Source organism: Corapipo altera, unplaced genomic scaffold (genome assembly GCF_003945725.1).
Source record: "Corapipo altera isolate COAL_440 unplaced genomic scaffold, ASM394572v1 49, whole genome shotgun sequence".
Taxonomy (NCBI): domain Eukaryota; kingdom Metazoa; phylum Chordata; class Aves; order Passeriformes; family Pipridae; genus Corapipo; species Corapipo altera.
In genome coordinates, this window is record NW_020884879.1 from 2276890 (window position 1) to 2302518 (window position 25629).

General features: G+C 40.8%; 1 protein-coding gene and 1 long non-coding RNA gene across 3 annotated transcripts in view; one reads left to right on the top strand and one right to left on the bottom strand.

The window, feature by feature from the left end:
- The window catches only part of OSBPL1A (oxysterol binding protein like 1A), a 77494-nt gene extending 56564 nt beyond the window's left edge, over positions 1-20930 (bottom strand). The window contains exons 1-11 of one of the 2 annotated variants that reach the window (XM_027638765.1): positions 20758-20930; positions 15391-15513; positions 10752-10837; positions 8490-8564; positions 7610-7721; positions 6417-6502; positions 2666-2810; positions 1873-1940; positions 1748-1792; positions 194-267; positions 49-112 (exon numbers count right to left, since the gene is read on the bottom strand). In XM_027638765.1, the coding sequence (XP_027494566.1) occupies positions 49-112; positions 194-267; positions 1748-1792; positions 1873-1940; positions 2666-2810; positions 6417-6502; positions 7610-7721; positions 8490-8564; positions 10752-10837; positions 15391-15511 (876 nt within the window). In that variant the 5' untranslated portion in view covers positions 15512-15513; positions 20758-20930. Of the gene's footprint in view, positions 1-48; positions 113-193; positions 268-1747; positions 1793-1872; positions 1941-2665; positions 2811-6416; positions 6503-7609; positions 7722-8489; positions 8565-10751; positions 10838-15390; positions 15514-19440; positions 19548-20757 lie in introns of those variants that run through there. The other variant, XM_027638766.1, reaches the window with a different exon arrangement.
- On the top strand, positions 19582-20787 carry LOC113944981. The gene is made up of 3 exons (XR_003526904.1): positions 19582-19682; positions 19766-20005; positions 20706-20787. It is a non-coding gene; the product is annotated as an uncharacterized LOC113944981 (long non-coding RNA).
- Positions 20931-25629: the final 4699 nt, after the last annotated feature.

Sequence of the window (25629 nt, forward strand, 5' to 3'; positions counted from 1 at the left end):
CATCACATAAGAACACAACTCAGTATTACAAAGCATTTCACTTCCTACCGTGCAGACAGCTTGTGTTAGATGCTTGCATCCCTGACGATGATCATTGTTCACTGCATCAGCTCTTTGAAAGAAGAAGAGATTTAATAAAGTGAGGATAAGAATTATTTAAATCGCTTTTCAGAAATTTAAACACAGAACTTACTGTCTCCGATACCAGGAAAGGACTCCATGTTCTAGAACTATCCAGTAGAGTTTCCACCCAAAAAATCGTGAGCTCTAAGAAAAGAATTTAAAGAAAAAGAAGAAAAAAAAGAAAAGGGTCAGGTAAGGTTAACAGAATACATTTAGTATTCTGTTAACAGCTGGGTGTGCAGCTGCAGTAAGAGCTGCAGGTTGGGCTCTGGGTGGCGGGAGCTCAAGGCAAGAGGCCATGAACTGGTGATAAGCCTTTGGTTAGCAAAGGGCACAGTGACCTGTGGTGCCAGGAGCCAAAGACTCAACAGCTCAGAAGGAAGTCCCCAGACTTTCCTACTAGACTGAAGGGATATAAAAGCCATGGGGTTCCTTTTTTCTAGGTTCCTCCTCGGAGACACCAGTTCGAGCTGCTATTTTGTTCTTGCACCATGACTAAATTATTTTAAAGGATCTACATGTCTGAGACTCTGTTAGGGAAAACCTAGGGTTGAGCTGGTAAGGAAACCTTGTCTGACTGTGCGAGTGTGGTAGGTTTAGGGAGTCAAGCAGGGCACCCATCGACTCACTGGAGCCACCCACTGGGCTTCGGTCTCATCAGTGAAAGTTCCTGGTGGTGGAAGTGTGGTTGACACAGCGCCTCCTAAACTGTCAAACTGGGAAGTTTCCTCAACACATAAAACTGACAATGATTATGAAAACGTTTTAGGTTCTGCATATCTTGGCGATCACAGTAACCTGAGAATACTCTACAATTACAGCGCTACTCTCCTTTTTGGAACCACCTAAAGACAAAAGTTTTGCTGAGCCTGCTATTCAAGATGAACTGAAATACTAAAATGCTGCATTTTTTAATATTACAGGAGTTGTTGATCACCACAAAATTCTATTTTTTAAAATCAAATGAGAAACAAATGATATTGAGATATCCACTGAAAACATTTTATCTTTCATAAGCTTTGGTACATAGTTCTGGTTCCTTATATTACAATCATGACTGCATACATAGGAAAACTTACACTGAAGAAAACTTTAAAGATTTCATTGAGGAACATAGAATTAAGCATTCATGTAGACTCTTTTTTTAAAAAGGGAAAATAGATTCGCTTGAGCAACACAGCAAAACAAGCGTTAAACTCTCTGACATCTTCCCACTATGTTTTAAAATTTTCAGAAGATGGTGAATTTGTGGCAAAATATTAGTCACAGATTATATTGGTCATAGATTATCAAAGTAATCTATTAAGGAGAGAAAAAACAAAAAACATTTTGCCCACCACACAGATAAGGAACAAAACCTTACCACAGTGAAGCTTTTCCACAAAATATACTAAGAAATAAAAAGAAATTTTAAGGACTGAGAATAACATCAGAGTACCATGAAACTAGTGACTCCCCACCCAGCCAGCCTAACTGTATATACACTAGACTAAATTAAGTCATTTAGAAAATTTATTACTGAAAAATTCCCTCATTCAGCAATTATCATTAAAGTACAGAAAAAGGACATACTGACATACTTTGAGATCTTATAAGCTATTTTAGAAAAGGAAGTAAGACATACCTTCCATAGGAGACCTTCGTATCGTCTCAGGGGTTTGTTGATAACCTGCATAGAAATTAAAGCTCATGTAGGAATAGCTTCCACTAGACAGCCTAGGCATTTTAAATTCATACAAAAGTTCCTACCTTTCCAGTTTTACCTGACAGTATCAGTTTCATTTCTGCACCTTGGGCTAGATCAAGGGGTGTCTGATCTGTTTAGCAACCAAGACAAAGCATGAGAATTTGATGCAAATAAACTTAGATGTACTTAACTTCACAATAATTTGACACTGTTTACCCACTAAAGTTTGGTCCCACAAGCATCTACATTTACTTGGAATTGGGGAACATAAACTCCTCAGGGGCAGAAGACTGTAAAGGTTTTGATCTTTAATGCACTGAACTGTCCATCAGAGTTCTACCAATTACAGACAGCCCTTTGCCCTTACTGGTGTAAGTTTGTTTTTAGCTTCTCAGCTATACAAAACAGTTTAGAACATTTGCAAACACCAAGATAGAGGCATCTTTAACCAGAGGACAAGTACACAGTTTGCATAACATCTGCATAAAGTTTTCCTCTGTTTGGTTTCATTAGAAGATTTCTTCTGAGGAGCCAGATCTTCAATCTTATTTTTTTGTTATTTGTGTTCAGTGTTTAGCATCAAGAAAACAAAAGTCAAACACATTTCACTGTTCAGACAGTAGGTAAAGTTTCTAGAAATGGTTATGTTTGGAAAATAAAAACATATATATAAGTATTTTGCTACAGTTCTTCAGTCTTGTGCAATTAAGTCAGTTTTGAGCTTCCTTTATTAGGGATACAAAGCTTGTAAAGCATCATAAGATTTTCCCTGAACACTGCACGGTAACATAGCTTATAGAAGCGGCTGAATTTGTCTCCATTTGACGTTTAATGTACTTTTCCTTTGGTACTCACCATTTTTATTTCTTATTTTAGGGTCTGCTCCATTTTTTAGAAGTTTCAATGCACAATGCTTATGAGCACGGTATGCTGCACAATGCAATGGTGTGTTCCCCATCTGATCTGTACAGTTGATATCAGGTGGTTTGGGCTTATTCAACTGGAAAGAAACAAAGTTCTGCTTACTTATCAGTTTTCCTCCCTTTCCAGATGCCATGTTCTCTCTTTTGAAAGTTAGAGGTTCCTAAATAAGATACTTCAGTGTAGATCTGGCAACAAAGAGGGCACGTAGCAAGTGTTAGACAAGGGCAAGGACTACAATAATCACACAAGATGTTCAGCTAAAGCAAGGGAACTTCACTTTTCTTGCTTGCTGTTCCCCTTCTACTGCACAGCATGGACACATTTATCCTGCTCAGTTGCACAGTGCCAGGGAAAGTTGCCCAGCATTGCAGTTCAGTCATTTATATTGCTAGAATGGCCCTGTACGATTCTACTGTCAAAAATCTACTGTTCTCAATGAAAGGCTCCCAGGCACAGTGTGAAAGTTAGCACAGGCCAGCACTAAATCCAGAAAAAAATGGTGTGGCCACCCTGTTTCAGAGAGTAAGAACTTTTACTGAAGTGTGGCAGACCTTCACTGTGTCAGTGACACAGACAGCCTAGGTCATTTGGAGGCTCCTAGGATAGGCAGTCTGTCACACAGACTGCAGCTTTGCTGCATTCTAAAGTCTAACCATTAAGATTAGAGCAACTATGTAACTGAGGGAAAAAAAAAAAAATCACCCCGGTTTAACTTGCAGACAAGATAAATGTTTTGAGAAATTGATCCCATCAAAGAGAAGGGTCATTAAGCGTGACACTACTACCTACCAGAAAATACCACTACATGTCTACTCAAATTATGTGGCCGTTGGATGTGTACACAGGCGTTGGACTAAATCATCTTTAGAGTCCCTTCCAACCCAAACCATTTAACGCAATATCAGCCATACAGTTAGGCTCATGAGCCAAATGGGACTGCCTTAACAGAAAGGCTAAGTTACTGATATGCAGCCTTAGGAGACCAGAGTCACAAGTGCACGACAACACTTTTAGAGAAACTCAGTTGAAACATTCTCATTAACCATTGAGAAATTACTCCCTAATAACAGAATTCCCATGGCAACAATTTAAGTTAACATCAACTGCGACCACCTAAAACATGCTTCAGAAATAGTCCTGTAAAGGATAAACTGCTACAGATGTTATTTACAGATCAAATGATAAGAGAACAAAAGTCAAAAAGTGGGAGCTTGTAAAAGTATAGCCTCATTAATACTGTGGTCAAATACTTGCATTCCTGAGGATTCCTAAGTTTTAGCTACCTCCAACCAGCTGTTTTACATCTACCTTATCTCTGTCTCTTGACTTCTTCCCTCCACACCTCTTAAGCTGCATGCCTGTGCTTTCAACACCTTACACCATATTACAAAGCATTATTTGGAAGAAAGTTTGATGCATCAGCTCATTGAGATAAAAATCTCTCCAATCACCTCAGGAAACATACAGTACATTTTTGAAAACTCAGAGGAAAAACACACTGGTTTTGCCTCAAGTAGACAAAAAAGCCTGGGTTAATAAGATTCAGTTGCTGAAGATCTAGCTCGTAGTAGCAAAACAGATTGTGATCTAGCAAGAATCTTGACAAAAGAGAAGCACAAAAGCCACCACTTGCACTTGACTTCAAGAAACTTCAATAGAAAGCAGTTATAAAGTTAAGCGTATGCAGGTAAAGGAGAAAAAAGGGTCTGAAGTCCAGTTAGAAGGTTTAGAGAAACTGCACTATTAAATTATCTGTTCCAGACAACTGTGTTACAACACGCAGTACAGCCTTTTTTTGTAAAGATACTCAGGATAAAAGAGAATTAATAACAAAAGGATATCTTTCAAGCAAGTGGCACTCTGTTCCAAAGGCAGTGAAGTAAATAACACATTCTGGTGTTAGGTCTCACAATAAAAGTACATTTAAGTAGCTAAAGTTCCATAAGCATAACAGTCTACTAATAAAAAAAAACATACAGTAGGAGCAGAAAGGCCTGAACAATCAGTAGGCAAAGTATGAGCAATTCTCAAGGTATAGGGCAGTTCTGAAGAGCTACACAAATTCTCTGCAGAGGTATTAACCTAAGGGTAGGAAAGTCAAAGAGGATTACACTACAGAGCTGGAAATTGAGAAAGTTCTTGGGACTTCTCAAGAGTCATCAGGAGTTTCAAAATTGTAATTCAATGGCCACAGGTCCAAGTACTCACACCAAAGGATTCCAAGGAACACCTCTTAAGACTTGACTTAAAAACTGTCTTGGGGTCAAAAACGTGTAAATATTTCAAAAAGTTAGAGATCAACGTATCACATGTCACATATACAGAGCTCAAAGATACTACATATATGTCTAAAAAAAATTACTTAGAAACTAAAACATTGACAGGAACAGTTACATGCATAGTTACATGCCACATAAGAGAAAGCAGAGTTCTTCGATAAACAGATTTTTATGAGGAGTCACCTTTTTCTGATTGTTTTTTCACATCAGCTTAAGGTAAGAAGACATGAAACAAGTGTTAAAATTACCAGAATCAAGAACAGATCTATTATGTCAGCTTATTAATTACAATTAATACAATTGTGCCAGTGTACTAATGGACTATTCTTCCACATCTTAGTTACTGTGTACAGCTCTGGTTCTCTCTCCATTTCAAAGAGACGTACAAAAAAGTACAAATAAGAAATACAAAGATGACCAAATATTTAGAAACAGTTTCCATGTAAGAAGGAGTTAGAAAGACGAGTTCTCCAGATAAGAATAAATAAATTTAAAGGAGGGAAATAACAAATTTTGAATAGGTGCTCATTCTGGCTTCTAGGCAGGAAAGTAAAGAATGTCAAATTTCTCAATATACAAATTTCACATTTGTAAATTTTCCATTAGAAGTAAGTAGAAGTATTTAGACTGCTTTGATGCCTTAAATAAAAGGTATTACTAAAGGTGCCAACTAGCTAGAAAATGTTACATACTGCATGTCTTACCTCCGGGGACACTCTTCAGGACTCTGGGACCTAACTTCAAAACTGGCTTCAAAACCCAACTGGATACAGTACCATGCAACCTGCTCTACTTCATTCTGCTCTGCAAACAGGAACTGGACTAGTTTATCTCCAGAGGAACCCTCCAGTCTCAATTCTTCTGCGATCTGCTCCTCCAATAGTCTTACCATGCCACTGTATTGGTCAGCTGGAATTTCTATGGGTGTGCATTTGCACACATATACAGTTTTCAATTTCTGCTCAGCATGAAATTGTGTTGTGCAGACAACTGTCCATTGAAAATTACAGAGACTTCAGCTGCAATGGATGCTAAGGACAAAAAACTTACTTTCAAGATTTAAGACCATACCGTGATAAAAACCTACGCACCCATGACATTAAGGCATCCACAATAACATAATAAGCTCACATCAGCAGACCTAGAACCATTACACTGCTATTTACAACTAACTGAAGAGAATTTAAAAACACAGAAGAAGCTGAAAATCATTGTTTTGCAATCTCTAACAGGGAGACTGGAAAACCCTTCAGGGTTCAGCACCTTACATAACCTGGTGCACAGCACTGATGTTCTGAAGTCACAGTGCTTTGCAATACAAGGTACAATGTCATATTTTGTTACATTAGCATTATGGCTCGAACCACTTGATACAAAAGTATTACAGGCACTTGAATTCTTACCAAGGCAGTCAGTTTCCCCACTTCCCCCTCTCTTGCTGCTCCTAAGAGGAGTTCTTCCAGTTTCCTTTCTTGTGTCCTTTCCACTGCTATTTAAAAAAAAAAAAAATTAAGGTCAGTCAATAAAGTAGCAAGTACACATGAAATAAAGCATTGAAAAACTATATCAAAACAGGCCTAGAGAAAAAAAGAGTTCCAGTGTTATTCATCTGGAACAGGTATAAATAGAATATTTATTCAGAAAAGTCTGTGTCAGAGCAAAAATATGTTCAAAGGACATAAAATTTGACAAAATGTGTGAGTTTATATAAACATACATATTATAATTTTTTCAACATTTATAACCTACCCCATTCCCTGTGGGAGGGAAAACAGGGACTCTGTGACACCCTTATTAGATCTTCCCTGTGCTCTTTTCGGCTTCTCTTCTACTCTTCCTATCACACTACAAGAATTTTATTCTTCTCTAAAAATTCAGCAGATGAGCAGCTGAAAGGACTGTTATCTGTGCATTTGCATGCAGAATTAGAAGTGAGATCACTTCACATGTACAGTCTATGTCAGTGGACACAGAGCTTCAGCTGTATTTATGATTATCACATAATACTGCCAGGAAGCAACACAGTTCTTAGAACTCTCCAAATCTATAAGCAGTGAACTTAGGCACCATCTGCCTCACTTTTCATCCCTGTGAGGCAATGCAGGAAAATGAGGGGAAGAGGTTTTACTTTTTTTTTTCCCCTTTTTACTTAACATTTATGACTGCAATAGCAAGTCCTGAACTTGATTCGAAAATGAGGCACCTTTGCAAACTGTTCAGCATTTTTTTCCTTTAATGATTCAATTGACATAAAGTCGCTTAATATTCTTGACTTGAGCTTTTCCTCTTCCAGTGAGCCAAGACTTTGACTACCATATACTATTCAGAGCTGTAGCAAGGACTAACCCAGCAGGACTGAAAGTTACTTGAATAATGCTATTGGCATTCATGACATTTAACTCTCCAAGTCACAAAAAACCCCCACCTGTCAGTACCGCAGATGAGAACCAAAAACTGTGACATTTTTCTTTCTAATGACAAAATTTAAAGAGAAAATTCAACTGAGATTCTGTAACTTGAAGTAGAAAGATCAGCTTTCAGAGTGTACATATGTTGAAAAAAACAAACAAAACAGGCCATGACCTATTAAAGTTACCTTCCAACATATTCCTTATGTCTTTGTCATGAGTAACTTCTTTTGCAGTCTCTCCACTCCCATTAACAATGGAAGTATCAGCATTATGCTGCAAGAGTAACATCACCACCTCCTGAAAAACAGTTTCAAAAACACTCCTTATCTGTCTCTGTAACAGTAAGGCCACAATCGGGCTTTCCAGCTACTGACATCCTGTAAGATGAGCTGCGTAACTAACAGTTTCTCACCACTGCTGATTTTTTATGAAAACAGGAAGGGATGTTTTAGAGGGATTGAAGAGTGAGGTAGACTGCAATCTTCTCTCTCACATCAGTCAGGCTGAGGGAACTAACAGGAGTTATAGCTGAACAGATTCACTCTGTAAAGCTGGCGTACCTAGTGCAAATGCTAAATCTGACAGATAAAAATACTGCAATTGGCTCTTTTCATAACACAGTAAGTAGTCACTCCCTTCAGAAGGCCTAAGAGGCTATCCATAGTGGTAGTACTAGTTTTGGAATGATGGTGGCACATGGGGAACAAATCAAACTAGTCTCACATTACACAGGTCTATAAAAAGCTCTTTAGTTCTAGCTATCTGTGAAGAAACAGCACTTCCAGATCCCAAATGGGCCTGTGTGTCCTAACCCTAGAGGGTTTTTTCCCCTCTAGAAGGCACTAAGATTAAAACAATGTGATTTCTCTGTGTGTGTGGTTTGGTTTTTTTTTGGATACAGTTATACAAGCTAGGCAATGTGCCTAGTCCCTCTGAACACAGTGTACCAAAACAGACAATAAGTCATTTTTAGACACTGTAAAAACATCTTCTAGAAGTGATCTTATTGCTAGCACTTTCTTAATAATTCTACAACTGAGGCTTAAAAAAGCCAACATACTTTACCTTGCGTCCTGTGAAAGCTGCCCGATGGAGTGGAGTGTCCCCCATGTCATTCAGCACATTCACATCTGCACCAGCCTAAACAGCAAGACCAAAAGACATCTGAATGTCCTTCCAACAAGAACTACATAGCTATTCCCTCTGACTGGGGGGGAAGGGGAGGACAGGAACCAATAGAGGCCTCATGGCAAATCAGATCAGAATTGTAACACATCCTGGAAACAAAGATAAAGTACATATATAAGATTCATAACCCACATCCTGCAAATTGCTTCCAAAATGAAAAGTGTCCTGCATTTTTCCAGGTATCTCTCACACATTTAAGAATATGGTATATGGGAAATAAGTACCCCACAGGGGATGTTGTTGGCTTGGTTTTTCTTTGGTTTGGGCTGTTGGGAGTTTTGTAGGTTTTTGGTTTATTTATTTGTTTGGCATTTTTTGGCAGGGAGGTGCTAGGAAAAAAACATAACAAAACTTAATGAAAGAACTATAGTAGTACTGTGTAACATACATACATTTGTTACAGATGTACAAAGTACCACCAGCCTCCCGGAGCTCCTGATATAACAAGTCTTCTCTCTAGGCAACTATTGCTGTTCTTTCACCTGAAGTGCAAACTTCCATGTGAGCATTGATATTACCATCTGAAACTTAACCTTTCTTCTCTCTTTCCTCTTCCTCAGTCTTTGTCTTGAATCTCCCTTCCTTTTGTCACACTCTATCCCACACCTTTTATCTGAAAGGAGGACTGTTTGCCACACTGCACAGGCACAGTTCCAGGAAACCAAGAAATACTGTTCTTCTTTCACTGAGTATGCCTTCTACACCACCTTACCTAACCTCTCAAAGGGTCAGAAAGAGGGCAGGACATATTTAACTTCAGCACATATGTTTGGATTACATGACTTAGCCAGGTCACTGCTGCCTCCCTAAAGGTAACTGATGAACCTGACTTAGATTCTAGAGCTCTGTTTCTGGTATCTCCTTCACTTGCTCTTTGAGCACAAAATCTAGGCACAAATACACAGACACGCACATGCCTAGCTTTCAGAGTTGCACAGCCTCTCTTATTTCTCACCTTATTCTTTAAATAATACTCTTTCAAGAGCCCTAACAAAGAAAGCACAAAGTTACACATACTCTTGCAACTTTTGAAGTTCGATGCTTGAAAAATGCACTAATAAAACTCTACCTTTTGCTTTAAATAGCCCTCTTAAACTGAAAACAGCATTATTTACTGAGGAAGTATGGAGGCTAGAGAAGAATTTCTTAAAGAAATCTCAAATTTGTTTCTTCCTTTAGAATCTGGATTATGGCCAGCAGCCCTTATTCTGAATGAAATTCAAGTTTAGATTAGTTACCTTTGTACCTGAGGCTGTTTATCACACTCCTGCCATCTACAAAAAAATCTGTCCAATATGAATAGGGTCTAATACAATTAGGGTTGGTTGAAGCTACCAAGAGCAAAAAAAAAAAGTAAGTCATAAGCCTCATAATCACTGCATTTGCAGTTGTTATGCACATATAAACAGGTCAGCTTTCATGGCAGAGGTTTGTTGTTTCAAAGTTTGTCACACAGTGCATTATTTCAAAGATGTTAGAAAGCAATAACGAGTCAAACTATATTAGCCTGTTCCTGAAAGAAACACTTTGTGCAGAATTCTGGGCCTACTTTTACGCACAACATAGAATTAGATAACACAGGTTTTTGCATTTGAGACACTTTAGCTTTTCCTACAACTCAGAAAGTGAAATTGCCTAAATTTATGTACTTTATGTACTGCACTAGCCTAGATCAAACCCTTGAAGTAACTGCATTACTAGTATCACATGCTGGCTTCCTATATACAGATATCCACTAAGCTTGAAAAAAGCTGAGCTTTCATGAGTGCATACCTATATACACTACTTGTCTTCAATTTCTATATGTAGACAGTTACACACACACTCCAAGAGAAAGCTAGCTAAGCACTGATAATTGTAAACACTGTTCAGAGTAACCAATCTATGCTACTGCGAAGTTTTCCAGTGCCACTATTTTGGATCCCTGTAAACTGTGCCATCCTCTACCTACCACAACGATCTCACTCCTTAGTTTTAATGACCAGTTACCTCAATGTCACATGTAGATAAACTGTACGACTGGCTCTGCCTCCCTGCAAAGCCTCCATTCTTCTATCACAAAAACCTGAATAAACACTAACTGCTTCTAGAATAACAAAGAATTTTCTGCCTTAGATGCAGAGGAAAGTAGAAACATACCTTCAGCAAATCCTCTACCACAACGGCATGTCCAAAGTAGCAAGCAAGGTGAAGAGGTGTCCAACCCATATTAGATTTACTTCTGCCTGAAAGGCATAACAGGTAAATTAAGTTTTGGCCTCACAATACAATTCAAGGCTGGCATGGGTGACCATTCTTCACAGTAACAGAGGAGCAAGAAGGCTGGAAGCACCAATACCACTCATGTTATTTGAAAAATCAGGATGCAGTTTGAAAATGCTAGAGTCAAACCTATAAAATCTTTCTGAGAGGAAAAAGTCATGTAGCCTGACTGAGAATAAAACTTTTGTTTGCATGTAATGCCTCATCCTTTAACACCAGCAAGAAGCTTCAGTAACTTTCATTTACTATGAAAACGGCACATGCAGGTACATATTTCTCTTGTTTATCAAAAAACTCTTTGGTTTACCCAATTTTATTTCCTTTACTCAAAGGAGAGGTAGGACAACTCATTTTTCAAACAAAGGATTAAAAACAAAACAGGTGGAATGATCTAATGTTGGGGTTCTTTGTTGTCTTGTGCTTGCATTCAATTTTAATACAGACAGCCTTACTAAGTAACATGAGTTGAAATCTTTGTGCACAGTAGAACTCATGTATCACCTACAGCTCTAAACTGCAGAATGACAAAGCACAGACAGGAAGCAGGCACATAAGTGACCACGCAAAGAAAAATACGATTTATGCTTTAAAGAGCATTTAAAACATGCCCTGGAGGACTGTCTGTAAGAATAAAATTCAACAACTGTCCTACAATCACTTCTTTAAAAGCAAGATATTAAAGCATTAGAGATTACTAAAGTTAACAATCCACATCACTTTCCAACAGCAACACTCAACTGCATTAAGCAAAGCTGATTTGTGCTTTTTACTAAGCAACAGACCCAAAGCATTCTGAGTGTCACCTAAAAGCAATCATTTTGTATTTGGAAGCAAAATGAAAATGAGGCATTAGAAATTGTTTTGAAATTACTGACACCATTAAATTTTCCCCTGTCATGTAACCTCAAGTAGTGAGGCATGAAACATGCACAGCATAACTTCACCCTAAGGAAACAAGCCACGAGCATGAGGAAAAACAAACTCTTGGTCTTGAAAGTTCATCATTCTTTATCATGCTTTCGTAATAAAAATTAACATTAGAATGTGGTTCACAGCTGAAATACCTTCCCATTTCTTAGAACTGTTTCCAGCTAACATTTCTGCCCTGTATTGGTAATTTCTTTTGTTATTTGATTTTCTTTCTTCTCGACTCTTGTTTCCAGCCCCAGATTTAGATCTTTCCCTCATCACATTTAGGCCTACAACAGAGCTCCTACTCTATGTGACTGATGGGCTAAGGTACCACAGAAGACAAACACTGTGTAGATCACTAACTCTGGGGCTATTTGTGCTGGATAACTATTAAACAGACATCATTCATCCCTCAGTCTAGTAGGGAATAAGGTTCTTTCAAAGAACACAAAAGAGGTCTGAGCTGCACTGTATTCACAAAATTAGCCCAAGACAGTCATTAGTTACAGCACTGACAAGACTATGCTGCTGCCAAGGAATTTGGTCATGAAAAAAAAACCAAAACAAAACAGAAACCCATCCAGATTTGTAGTTCTTATTGGATAAAGTGCCACAGGCCCTTGTTCTGCATCCGCTCTGAATGTTTGCATTTCTGATGTTCGCTGGCCAGTTATTTCTCAAGCCCTTAAGGTGTTTGTTACTTCTCTTCAAGTGACCACAAGTGTTTGCACCTTTTTTTTTTTTGTTATTTTAAACTAGAAAATCATTACACAGGGGAGAATGCAAGGATAGGAAAGTAGAAATATTATAATCTCAACAAAAATATAAAGTTCTCTACCTCTCCCACACAGCTCTTTGCTTTAATGCCAGTTAACTTTAAGTCTCAAGTGTTACCATTTGTTTAATGGAGACAAATCAGACAGTCATTTCCCAGCTGTGGCTTGCTAGGCCACTGTGCAGTCATTCAAATGTGTATTTTGCCATAACACACTATTGACCATTGACCTTTATAGATTTCTTACTTTGCAAATTCCTCGATATTCTGTTTTCTTGTATTTAAGGAGAATGAGCTAACAATAGATGGCCTTAGAAAACATGATCATTTTAGGTGAAACCTGGGTTTAGTACTGTTTTAATGCAGATACCTTCTTTCCAAAATGGTGAACTGAGAAAACCAAAAGCAGTTCAGATCATTTGGCTGGATTCTCCTCAAGCAAGTCCTGATTATCTGCAAGCACTGACTGGGTAGAATACAGCCACAGCAGAGCAAGTAGAAGAAGCCTGAATTTACTTTCTCTTCCCTCACTCTGGTTGAAATTGGGGTGTTTAGGATCACTGTTGTCTGACTTTACACTTATGAATCTATAGCACACACAGACTCAGATATAGGTTCCCCCCTGGAAAGACAAGTACAAGGTGTCAAAGACAGGCTTTGACATGCAGGGACATTGACTTGTCAGACTTATATCTCCTAAGGCACACCCTGGAGGAAGTTCACACTACCTCCAGTTCAGCCTCCCACCTGCTCTAGAAGCACTTTATTCCGGGCCAAGTGTCACTGTCACATCAGATTCAAGTACTGAAGGAACTGCCACAGCACAGAAGACATTCCCCATACCCTGACTTTCTAGGGACATCTGATTATGCAAGAAGGTAATGACAGAAGCACAAGAGGCTGTCAGGAAGAGAAGGAAGAGTGAGAGTTGCAAACAGACAGTTACAGTCTAAAGCGTGTATTTTAGTTAATCAAGTGGTTATGCAATTACTGTCTGGTAGTACCCAGCAGATCAGAACTTGTAGCAAGACATGGTGGTTGTGCTAGCGAAGAGGCAAAATGGCAGGGACAGTGATACTGCAGAAGCTGTTTGGTCTGAATTTGTCTTCAACTATTTGCAAAGAAGTACTCTATGGGAGCAGAGTGAAACAAGTTAGGCTCTGAAAAGTGACTGTGGAAGAGCAGAGAGTTAACTCTGGAGTTAGAGAACAGTTCCCCCAGAGCACACTTTCATTACACTTCTATGTCCTCCAACATTTAGAAGAATCAGAACCTAGAGATTTCACTGTGGACCGATTCCATATTCAGAATTAATTTTTTTAACCTGAACTATCACAAGTATATTCCATCTAGCTTCCTAGAGCTCCCATTAGCAAGCAAGGATTAACTGGTTGGCTTGTATTGCTAAACTAGAAGAACAACAGCTAAGCACCATCTTTCCCCTCATTTACCCGAGTCTCTTCTATCGTGCAGACTTTCTGACCAGAGTCCTGTTTGCTTTATATAATATGGACTGCAGACTGTGCCATTTAATTATTATTTCTCAGCTTCAGATTATGTTTAAGAACACATGAGAGATGCTCTGAAATCTCTTCTAAGCACAAGAAACTTCAGGAACTTTTTTATGGGTACTCTTTTATGAATTTTATGGAACTGTTATTCCAACTGTTTAGGCACTACACACAGTGTCTTGAATATTTGCAAAGGACATACTTGTGAGGGTGGAGGATTTCACCTTCATCAAGGTCTGTTTAGTTCCCCTTTAAATTATGAACTAGCTACTCAAAGATAAAGTAGCAAGAGTTTGGATTTACAACTTGTTTTTCTGAAGTGAGTACACTAACCGTTGGGAAAACACAAACACAGCTGAGCAGTCAAACAAAAGGATGAGTAAACTGATGATTAAGCTTGGTCAGATAACAGGCATCCCTGCTCTTTAGGGCAAGGTGTTCCCTCTGTCATGGCCAAGACAAAGCATAGTTGCTCTCTCCCCTCTCCCTCTGTATCACTGTCTTCTTAGTGCTGCTTAACAGTTATATGCTGAATAACAGAATACTAGCCTGTGTAGAAAGAGTGGGATATACATCCGTTTCTTTGAAGCAACCAGAAACACACTTGCACACTTGTGTAAATAAAGAAAAATATAAAGTTACTAAATTAACAAAGAAGTAAAGCAGCCTGAAACTGCTAGCAAGCTTACAAATCCCATCCCAGTCTGAAGTTTTAACGCTCAGCAAGCAAGTTGCTTGGCCGTAACTAAGTTCGCTACACACGAGAAAAACTTTAGTGTTGGCCAAAGATAGATGGAGAACAGTTTTAGTTTCTTTTCCCAAGTAACCTAATATAATGCTAATAATAAAAGCATATATTTGTCCCAAACGTTCCTGCAAGTGGCAAGAAATGTAATGCTCCTACAGAGCAGAAATGAATGACCTGATCTAATCTCTGCAGCTCCAATGAAGGCTATTTACTTCCCTGAACCACCCCCTGGCACCACGGTCTGTTTTGTTTAGTATTACAAAGCTCCAAAGCTGGCATAAGCACCAACACAAGCAAAGAGAGGTACCATCTCTTCATCTTGTCGACACTTCTAACGTCTGTGAATTACTCTGAGGTTTTCTGTACATTACTACTCTCCGTACTCTGCTTCTGTTATCTCTCCCCTATGCAAGTATGGCCTTGACTCATGGGGTAAATGCAGCCATTTAAATGGGTTTTTATTACTCTGTTAAGCGCTCCAAAGAAAGCGAGATTATACTTAATCACTACCAGTTTCACTACGTGTGGCTTCAACAGTGAGATTACAAACATTTGAAGGCGGCTACTAACCTTTACAGTTGATATCAAAGCTTATTTCTCCTTTGTCCATGGTATCCAACAGCTGCTTAACTTCTTCAGCATTTCCATTTCTAGCATCATGGAGAAGCTGTTGTTCTGCTTCAGTACTCATCTCTAATAAAAGATATGAAAGAACCGATTTTGCAATCTCTTATATGCTGCTGTAAATTACATCACTTTTCTCCTTATTTAACTCTGGTATGCAAAAGATAATTATTCTCCCTGTGGAACACATTTAATGCGTAAGCTGTTTTCAACAGTCCAGCACTCAGGCTATTAAGAAGCATTAAAATTCCTCATACAAAGCAGTTAAATAACAAATTACCCAAGTTTTCTTGCATCTCAGTTTTCTAGGTTCTAAGTGTGGCTTGGGAGTTGGAACTGCATGCCACAAACAAGGCATTTACTTTTCCCTCATAAGACTTCCACCTTTACTCCTCACAGTTTTCAGAAGCAACAAGGAAATAAAAAAAATAATTATGCACAGATATTAGCCAAGTATTTCTTCAGAATTAACTGACACTTATTTTGGCTGCCAACCCTGGGGAACAGATTCTGTCTTTGCACAGAGGTCCCAGATACCCATCAGTGATTGGTACTATCACCTCTTGAGCTTGGATACCTGAGCCCCTCCAATCTCGACTTGGAGTCAGCTATTCAAACAACTTTGCAGATTTGACCTTTTCTTTAAGAAACACAATAGTACAATATAAAGAAGTTAACACATAACTGTAAAACATCACTAACTAATTTTCATCTTACCATTGCTCTTGAACTACAAAAAAAAAAAAAAAGTATTTGCATCTTTCAAAGAACGGAGAAACCAAAACCTTTTAGCATAAAAATTGTACAACTCTCTACTAGACAGAGAGCCTTAGACCTTTGGGCAAGTGATACTGCTACTTAACATGTCTCATGCAGAATACAGTTATAACGTGATATCTTAACCAATCTTTTTCCCACACTGAAATCACAAACTGAGGTTAGTTTGCCTTTTTTTTCCCTGCTATTACAACAGCTACCAATTGCATGAAGTTTAACAAGGGAAAGTGCTGGATTCTGCACTTGGGACAGGGCAACCCTGGTTGTGTGTATAGACTGGGGAATGACAGCCTGAAGAGAAGTGCCGTGGAAAGGGACCTGGGTGTCCTGGTCCATGGCAAGTTGAACATGAGGCAGCAGTGCCCTGGCAGCCAGGAGAACCAATTGTGTCCTGGGAGTGCATGAGGCACAGCATCGCCAGCTGGCTGAGGGAGGTGATTGTCCCACTCTACTCTGCACTGGTGCAGGCTCACCTTGAGTAGTGTGTGCAGTTTTGGGCACCAAAATATAAGAAACATACAAAGCTGTTAGAGAGTGTCCAAAGGAGTGCCATGAGGATGGTGAACAGTCTGGAGCCTTATGAGGAGCTGCAGAGGTCACTTGGTTTGTTCAGCCTGGACAAGAGGAGACTGAGGGGAGACCTCCGTATGGTCCTCCATATCCTTACGACAGGAAACGGAAGGGCAGATACCGATCTCTTCACTCTCGTGAAGGACTCAAGGAAACAGCATGAAGTTGAGTCAGGGAAGGTTTAGGTTAGATATCAGGAAAAAGTTTTTCACCCAGAAGGTGGCTGGGCACTGGAACAGGCTCCCCAGGGAAGTAGTCACAGCACCAAGCCTGTCTGAGTTCAAGAAGCATTTGGACAACACTCTCAGGCACATGGTGTGATTCTTGGGGGGTCCTGCAAAGGGCCAGAAGTTAGACTTGATGATCCTTATGGGCCCCCTTCCAGCTCAGCATATTCTAAGATTCTATGATTCAACTAGACCCAGATGCAGCAATGCCTTGTTTAAATGCACTGCTTTTAAGAGTTGTCAAAAAACAATTTCAAAAAGAGCTTCAAAAGACTGTGCTGCTATACACAATTTACTGCTGTTAAATACAATACAAAAATGAGAGGCTGTTGTCCAAATTTAGTGTCTCCATTTTAGCAGGTTCACCTGACACGCTAGGTTTACCAAGTCCTATAGAATCTAGATTTCTGATGTTGGTTAATGATTACTGGCCTCACATAGTTAGCTTTCCTATACTAGCAGAGGTTTTGATTGGTCCCACAAACTGTTTACACTCTGCTGTACTAGACAGACAGCTTGATTGCACCAGACACACTCACAGCTTAAACAGATGCAGGAAGCTCTTTGACTACTGTAAGATAAGAAGCGACTCAGCAAGAAAAGACACAGTGAGAACACTGGACAAGCAACAAAAAGCCTGCAACAGGGATAGATCCTGTAATACTCAAGTCTTAGGCAGAAACCTAGAACAGGACAGACTGCCAAAGTGCTAATAATACAGCAAAGAGAAGTTTCTCTACCTTGTGCTCAATCAGTAAAGGGAGAGAGAGAATCCGTGTTCCAAGAATTTGACAGAGAGACCAAACAAGCCCTTTCTAGCATATTTCAGAACACACTGGATCAGTCACCTGCAATCTACAATAGACATAGGATACAAATGCCTTCTCCAGAAGTGGTTAGAGAGCACTCTTGTTTGGGCATGCTTTTCAGTTCTAGAAAACAAAACAAAACAGTACTAATTCTTCCAGTAATCCTTTGAGCCCTGAAGCTACCTTCTCCTTTAAACAGGAGTCTATCCACTCATGCGAGGCAACACTGCACAGTTTATTTTTACCAGGACAGCTATAATCTTCTTCAGTGAATCAGTTCTAACAGTGTCTAGAGAAAGATCAAAATCAAATATGTTAATGTATTATCAGCCTGTAATATTATCTCTGAAGCTGAGTGACACAGTTTCAGTGGGACAAAGAATGCAGTTCTGAGAACTGTACAGACAAAAGCCAAGAAGACAGAGCTCATCTTGCTGGCCTACAATCATTAAGGAAGAGAAAAAAAAAAAATCTCATCCTTCGTTTTCACATCCTCCCACACAGTATTTCTTTCAGATGAGAGAAACACACTCCTATCATTACCCTGTATCATTTGTCAACATCCCACATACTCAGCAGGTATGAACAGTAACGCACTTTCAACATATTAAGAACCTGCTGCTTCCATCTGATATTGATGAGATGGAAGAAAAGACTGTTTGGGAAGGGAACCAAGACTGATTTAAACACATAACCCTTGTATGCAGCAAGGTCTGTTACATACACGAGCAGAATCTTAAATAGTTTAAGATACATGGAAAGTTGAATCATTATGTAAAATTACTTGCACAGTTCTTCTCCCGGCAGACAGTCATAAGGTTAAAACCACTGATTTATTTCTACTCTCACAGCAAACATTAGCAAGAGAGTGACATGCATAGTAACATCGCTAAGAAAGGTAAACCAGTCTGCTTCACTGGTTTACTCCCCAAAGACTTTGCTGTTTAGGCCAAGTCTCCAATTTCAAATACACTTTGTAAGCCTGAAGCATTCAGTGATGCAGAAGAATGACTGTCTGGCTATTAGTCATAGTTAGAAGGATCACTCACATGAAAATGTTTCTACAATTGGGGCTGGAAAGTGAATGTGCATGCAGTTACCCATCAGAAAAGTGGTAAAGAACATAATGTTTTAGGTAAAGAGATAAAAGAAGTTCTTAAATTAAGCTGGCAGCAAAAAGGCTCTTAACAGAACTTTATCATAATCTTGAAAATACTGTTTTAAGCAACAGTATTTCCTCTACAATGGAGATGAGCAATGACCAACGAAAGTTTGAGCGACACGTTTAGAGTATGGAAACAAGTCAATACACAGGCACTTGAATGCTGTGCACGTACAACTGTACTTTGTACACCTACATTCCCCTGCAGACTGGAGTTTATTTGGTCCCATGACCCACCACCAACAGAGCTCCAAAATCCCCATCCACCAGTTTTGAGGCACTGAGCCAGATCATCAGCACTGAGGGAGAAACTGAATAGTTTAATTTGGAACTATTAGCCTTGAGATACTACTAGCAGGTTAATCTATATGAACTGTGCTGCCTCTATATAAAATCTACTAGCCACTTATGAGAACACACATTTCTTCAGTCAGTGATGTTGCCATATTACCTTATTCCATTAATCAGATGATAAGCAATTTAACCTATTTCTCAGCTCATCTTCATGCCTTGTGCCATTGAAAGGCTTGCATCGTAGTCTCCACAGTCACTGCTATACTGTTACAAAACACCTTAGAACATTATTTAGCATCTCCTCTACAGCTGAGATGTGACTGCAAGGCACTTCTATTGAACTCATTAGGACTACTAGAGCAGTACTTGACTGTTAATTGAATCTTATCCTTTAAGAAGGTATAAAAAATAGCATTGAGATGCTCTGCTTTTATCTTCTTCTATGAGACCTATGCCAGAGCGATCTTCTCACGCTATTTCAGCATCTGTCTTCACAAAGGAGTTGTTTCCAACACAGAGTGCCCAGGTTACCGTTCTGCCTGCATGCCTGCTTAAGGGAGTTTTGCTGAATACTTCAACACAGAAGGCCACCAAACTACTGACATACAAACTACCAACTTTAACCAACTGCTAGGATAGAGTCCAAGCAAAAGAAGCTGCTTTTCTCAAAATGGTCTACAAAGACCTAAAGTGTCGTCCCTCACCATGGGGCAGCACTATTAGTAAGACCCACTTTCTTTTACTTTGATTTCCGTGTACACAGCCCAGAACAGCAACAATACTCACTAAGCAGAATGTGGGTGGGTTTCACTCTGCTACGGCTAGAAAAGCAGGAGAACCAGTACTGGCATCAGCCAACTTAACATTAAGGCTCTGAGGCAGTAGCCACTGGGTGCATAGGAAGTTTTCTACTTGTGACAAAAACAGTGAGGCTGGTAAAATGCACATTACTTAGTATTTCAAGAGATTTCCCTCTAGTCATGAAAATTAGATTCCTGTAGGGAAAGGATGATACTTGCTCAGGAAGATTTCTTACGTGTCCCAGCACGCAAACAATTATGATGTGATGCTTGTAAAGGAGGAGGACAAAATTCACCAAACCGCACAAACAGACAGAACCTGTCTACAAACCCACACAACACACTGTACTGACAGAAGTTGCTCCAAGAAGAAAGAGTAGCTGTACTAGAAGCATGTGTGATGTTATCTAAAAGTAGTTTTAATCTTCACGTAAAGAGTTCTAGAACTTGAACATGCATCTATGACAGTCTTCCTATGAAAGTACGACCTCTCTAAAGTCAACTATTGTTTGCTTAATAGCAATTAACACAGCATCTATTCAATACCGCTGCCAAGGCAACAGCTATTTAAACTAATCCTCATTCTTGGGCATCTATTGGCTGTTTTCTACATATATTTTAGATCTGTCACATCAAAGACTTTCTTTCGGCCCAGGAACTCCGAATAAGCTTACCCACAGCTCGTGAGTGATCTCACCCGGATCAGCAGGCAGGCACAGCCCCAAGCAGTCAGGAACTTCAGCAGAACGCCCGGAGTTCCCTACGTCCACCTGGAATCGTGCAGCTCGTTTCGGTAGCGGTAATTAAAACACTTTTTACGGCGAGACAGGCTCACGCAGCTGCGCTCCTTACCTATGGGGAAAGGCGCGCTCAGACCTGGGAGCACCAGCCACCGCCAAGGCTGTTCCAGGGAGGAGGGGAACGAGGAGGAGGAGGAGGAGCTGGAAGGGGCACCCGCGCCCAGAAGGGGTGAGCACATCGCTTCCCAAGGGCCAGAGACCACCCCCACCGCCTACCAAGGCCGCCTCTGCTTCGTGCCCCGAGCCGCGCCTTGCCTTGGGCCGCCCCCTCGCCCCGCACCGCGCACCCCCGAGCGGGGGAAGCAGCGACACTCCACCACACGCTCCCGGCGGCTGCGGAGGAGAGGCGGCCACGGCGACGCGGGACAGCCAAAGACGCCGCCACAGCAGCAACAAAGCCAACGCCGCCGCGGGAGGGCGGCGCATCCCCCGCCGGCCCCGCGTCCCCGCCGCGGAAGGAAACCCGCCCCGGGCGGACGGACAGGCGGGCGGGCTGACCCACCGCCGGCCTCGCCGCCCCGCTCCGCGCAGCTCTCGCCGCCGCTGCCCCGCGCTGTGTTACGGGCACCGAGCCCGGTTACATGTGACCGGCAGCAGCGCCCCGGCAGCCGGGCCGCTCCCCCCGCACCGCGCAGGGCGGGCGGCGCGGGCTCCCGGCGGGGCGGGACGGGACAGGGCTCCGCCCGCCTGGCCGCGGCACCGCCCCCGGCACCGGGCAGGCGGGCTTCCCACAGAGCCTGTCGCAGACGTTCGGAGGTCGCCGCAGCCCTCCCGAAAAGCCGGGCAGGGTGAGGCAAGGCCCCGCCGAGGGCGCTGCCCCCGCCCGCCCTCCTGTGAGAGAAACGAGCCCGCGCCGGGCGCAGCCGGCGGCGGCCGCTCTTTCCAGGCAGGGACAGTGATCTCCCTGCGACCCCGGGGCTGCCCTGCAGGTACTGCCCTGTGCCCGCTGCGGATGGGTTTCAGACTCTTTTCAGTGGTGCCCAGCGACAGGTTGAGGAGCAACGGCCATAAATTAAAACACAAGAAATTCCACCTCAACATGAGGAAGAACTTCTTTACACAGTGAGTGGCAGAGCACTAGAAGAGGCTGCCCAGGGACGTCATGGAGTCTCCCTCTCTGGAGACATTCAAAACCCACGTGGACACGGTCTTCTGTCTCGTGCTCTCGGTGACCTGCCTTGGCAGGGGTGTTGGACTGGATGATCTCCAGAGATCCCTTCTAACCCTAACAATTCTGTGATTCCCCTCCGACCGGGGAGCACCCCAGCACCCTCAGCAGGGGCGGAACGGGGGGGGGGGGAGGGAAAGAGGCACTGACAGGTGTTCAGAGAGATAGGGAGAGTGCAAAAAAAGGCCTCAAAAGAGGACGGTAACAGTACAAGAATGGTGCATCACCAGAGGGGAAAAAGGGTCTTCTTGGAACTTGTTTCAGTTGCTATACGACCGTGGTGCAAGTGAAAGGAAACTGAATATACGTACTGCTTCTAAGAACAGTGCAGCCAAAAGGAACCTAGAAGAGTGAGAGATTGGATGCTACCAGGGACAAAAAGTGAAGTGCTCCCTTTGTTCAAGGCCCTTTGGTCCACCACTCCCTCCCCTCTGTTTTCTCCTGCCCTTATTTATTCTCCACTGTACCTTTCATCTGAATGTAAGAGCTGGTACCTTGTTTTTCTGCCTTTAGTACGTAAGAGGAGTTTTACTTTTTGAAAACTTGCACAGTGCCTTGGAAGTCCTGCAGGAATTTATAAAGGGAGCAGGGAAGCTTTGCACTATTGCGGCATGACCAAGTCTGTGTCATATGCAGAAGGAGCACTGAAAAGGCAGGGCAGGAGCCACAGGTGCCATGAGAAACTATGACAAAAGATTAGGGTGAAACTTCTGTTCCAAAAGTGGGCAAGTTTAAACTGAGCAATTCTTGCGAAACTCTTCAGAGTTTGAGGCAAGTGATGAGGCAAGCTTCACTTTTCTGTATTGTCTATAGCTACATATATATTTTCAATGTTTGAAGAATGACATACCAAAAAGAAGAAAAGGAACAGTTCCAAACCTGCAGAGATAACACAAATTTACTCTGTTTGGACTCCTGCTGTTTTTTGTTACTTTAAATTAGTTTATCTTAGATAAGACATTTGCTTCCAGGGATGCTTCAGCAAGAAGTATATGACATCTGAGAGGCTTCAGGGAAGGATCACATTGACTTTCTTTTCTTAGGAGCAGGTCTTCAAGTTGCTGTCCTTACTTTCAGAACATCAGCTATGTCATCCCCACATACCTTTTCCTTTATTTCTTCCTCTTGCTTCTGACTTTGAGCCATCTTTCACAATGCCATAACTGCTTTAAGCAACGTCACAATAAACTCAAGCATCCTTTTTCTTTCCTACTTTGTATTATATTTTACATACATGAATACAATATAAAAATATGTATATTATTACCTCATATTTCTTATAAATTTTGCAATATATTGGAGGTATTGTCATCCCCCTACTCTGTAACCCATTGCGATGCAGCACAAAATTTATAGTTCAGAGTTTTACCCTTCAGTCAGTCAGTGCAGGTTTTTTCTCTGAATCTGAGTAAGGAAGACCTGAAAACAAATCACTTAATAAATTTAATGTTTTAAAAAGACATAGTAAAGAGCAACAGAGACAGCAGGTAAATCTTGCATCCTTTTAGATGCCATGATATCTGCAGCATTAGACTGCAGCATTCCTGCAGCATTAGACTGACCATGGATGGACTTCTCCCATGGCAGGCTACACAGATTGCATCTGTGGACAGAAGTTCTTCTTTGGTCAAGCTATTTTAGTTTTCTTACAAGAAAACAGCTATTCATAAAGGATGTTCACAGGAGAGGTTCACTCCTTGCTATGCCTGTAGATAAAGGCAAGGCCACGCAGATGGTGTAATTGCCTGCATTACACAGGAGCTGCCTTCAGGCTCCTCTGTGTCAAGGAGCTGGCTTCTAAGGGTTTTGTGCACTGTGACACAGGCCTGAAGGCAGCATAGGACAGACTTGAGCCTGCTCCAGTTAACTGTACTGTGGATCACTGTCTCCTGTATGTACAGCTGTTAAATACTCCTGTGTACCATATCAATTCAGTTCTTCTGTTATTAATTTAGTATATATAAGCATGCTGGAGATTCATTAGCCAAATTTACATTCCTTTCTATTTATTAAGACTTATCACAAATACAAATAACAGTGAAAGGAAATTATAGAGTCCTCAGAAATCTATCAGAGATGTCTACAGTTCATATGGGCTTTGTGATTTATTCTTTTTGTCTTCTTATCTGGTACATTTTCTTCCTGGCCCAATACTACATTGCTCAATTCTTTCATATAAATGCTTTGTTATGGATTATAGACAACAGCCATAAAAAATGTCAATAACATTTCTGAATTATTTGATAACAAATCATGTGTACAGTAATGCAAACTCACTTGTTCAGCTAAGTCAAAACTAGCAACTTATAAAGCACAAGCACTATACAGAGATTGCTGTCAGAAAGTTTAAAAATGTCATAGCTCTTTCTTTAAATTTATAAGGCAATTTAATATTAGGATGAACAGATGGAGCACTATCTTTTCTAGGTCCTTGTAAATTGAAGCTTTCTGTTCTGTTTTGGTCAGAAGACAACTGTTTGAACAATAAGGTTGCTCCCTCTCTCTCTCCCTGCCTGGCTCTCTTTTAAAATTAAGTAGGATATGTGACTTTGCCTGATAAAATGTGCATTTTTGTCATGTTCTGAGACTGGATATATTCTTTTTATTATTGTTTCAAAGATAATTAAACCAACTCTGTGACAGTGGAGACAAAAAAGGTTTTGGATTAATTTTAACTCTGAAATAATTTCTGCAGAACTGCTGTGCAACCAGTTGTTCTCCATCTCCATCCAGAATATATGCAGTTGATAATACGGAGTTAGGTTTGTCCCTGCTCAGTTGCATCCTGGGTTCTGGTGGTGTGTTGTTTTTTGGTTGGTTGGTTTTTTGGTTGTTTTTATTTTTGTTTGTTTGGGGGGTTTTTTTGCCTTTTGTTGTTGTTGTTTTGCTTCTGGGGTTTTTTTTTGGATTTTTTTTCTGTTGGTTTTTTTTTAGGTGGTTTTGTTTGGTTTTTTGTCTTGTTTTGGGTGGGGTTTCTTGATGGGTTGTTTGTTTTGATTTTGTCTTTATAACGCCTGTCCTGATTGTCACAATCCTTCTGAACTCTAATCCTGTTCTCCAGGAATTCTCCAAGCTTTTGAGAAAGAGGAAAACAAAGATTAACTTGAATTCCTCATGACTGTGTCAGCATAAAATCACACTGGAAGAAAACATGAACTACAAAAACACAAAAAAAGGTGACATGCATGCTTTGCACACAAGCCAAAAGGTATCTTTACTGATCAGTGCTCTCTCTAAAGAGATGTCTTAAACTTGTCGATGTTAAATAAAAGAAATTAATTTCTAGAGCTGTAACGAAAACTGCTTGGAACACCTATGATCCTTTTAAAATAATTTTTAGAAGAAATAACGCAGTTTTGTCAATCGCTCATTCCGGGGTCTCATAAACGTAGGGTGAAAACGGCTGCATCAGTAAAATCGCCACTGAAACATAAGTGTTCACACAGTATATTTTCAAAACGGGGCGTAAGGAATAAGGCGAAAGTCTACCAGAGAAGTAGAACGCGGGTTCTGTGGCGCTCCGTGACCGACCGAGTACCCGCGCCCTCAGTACTCCGGCGGAAGGGCGGGCGGGCGGC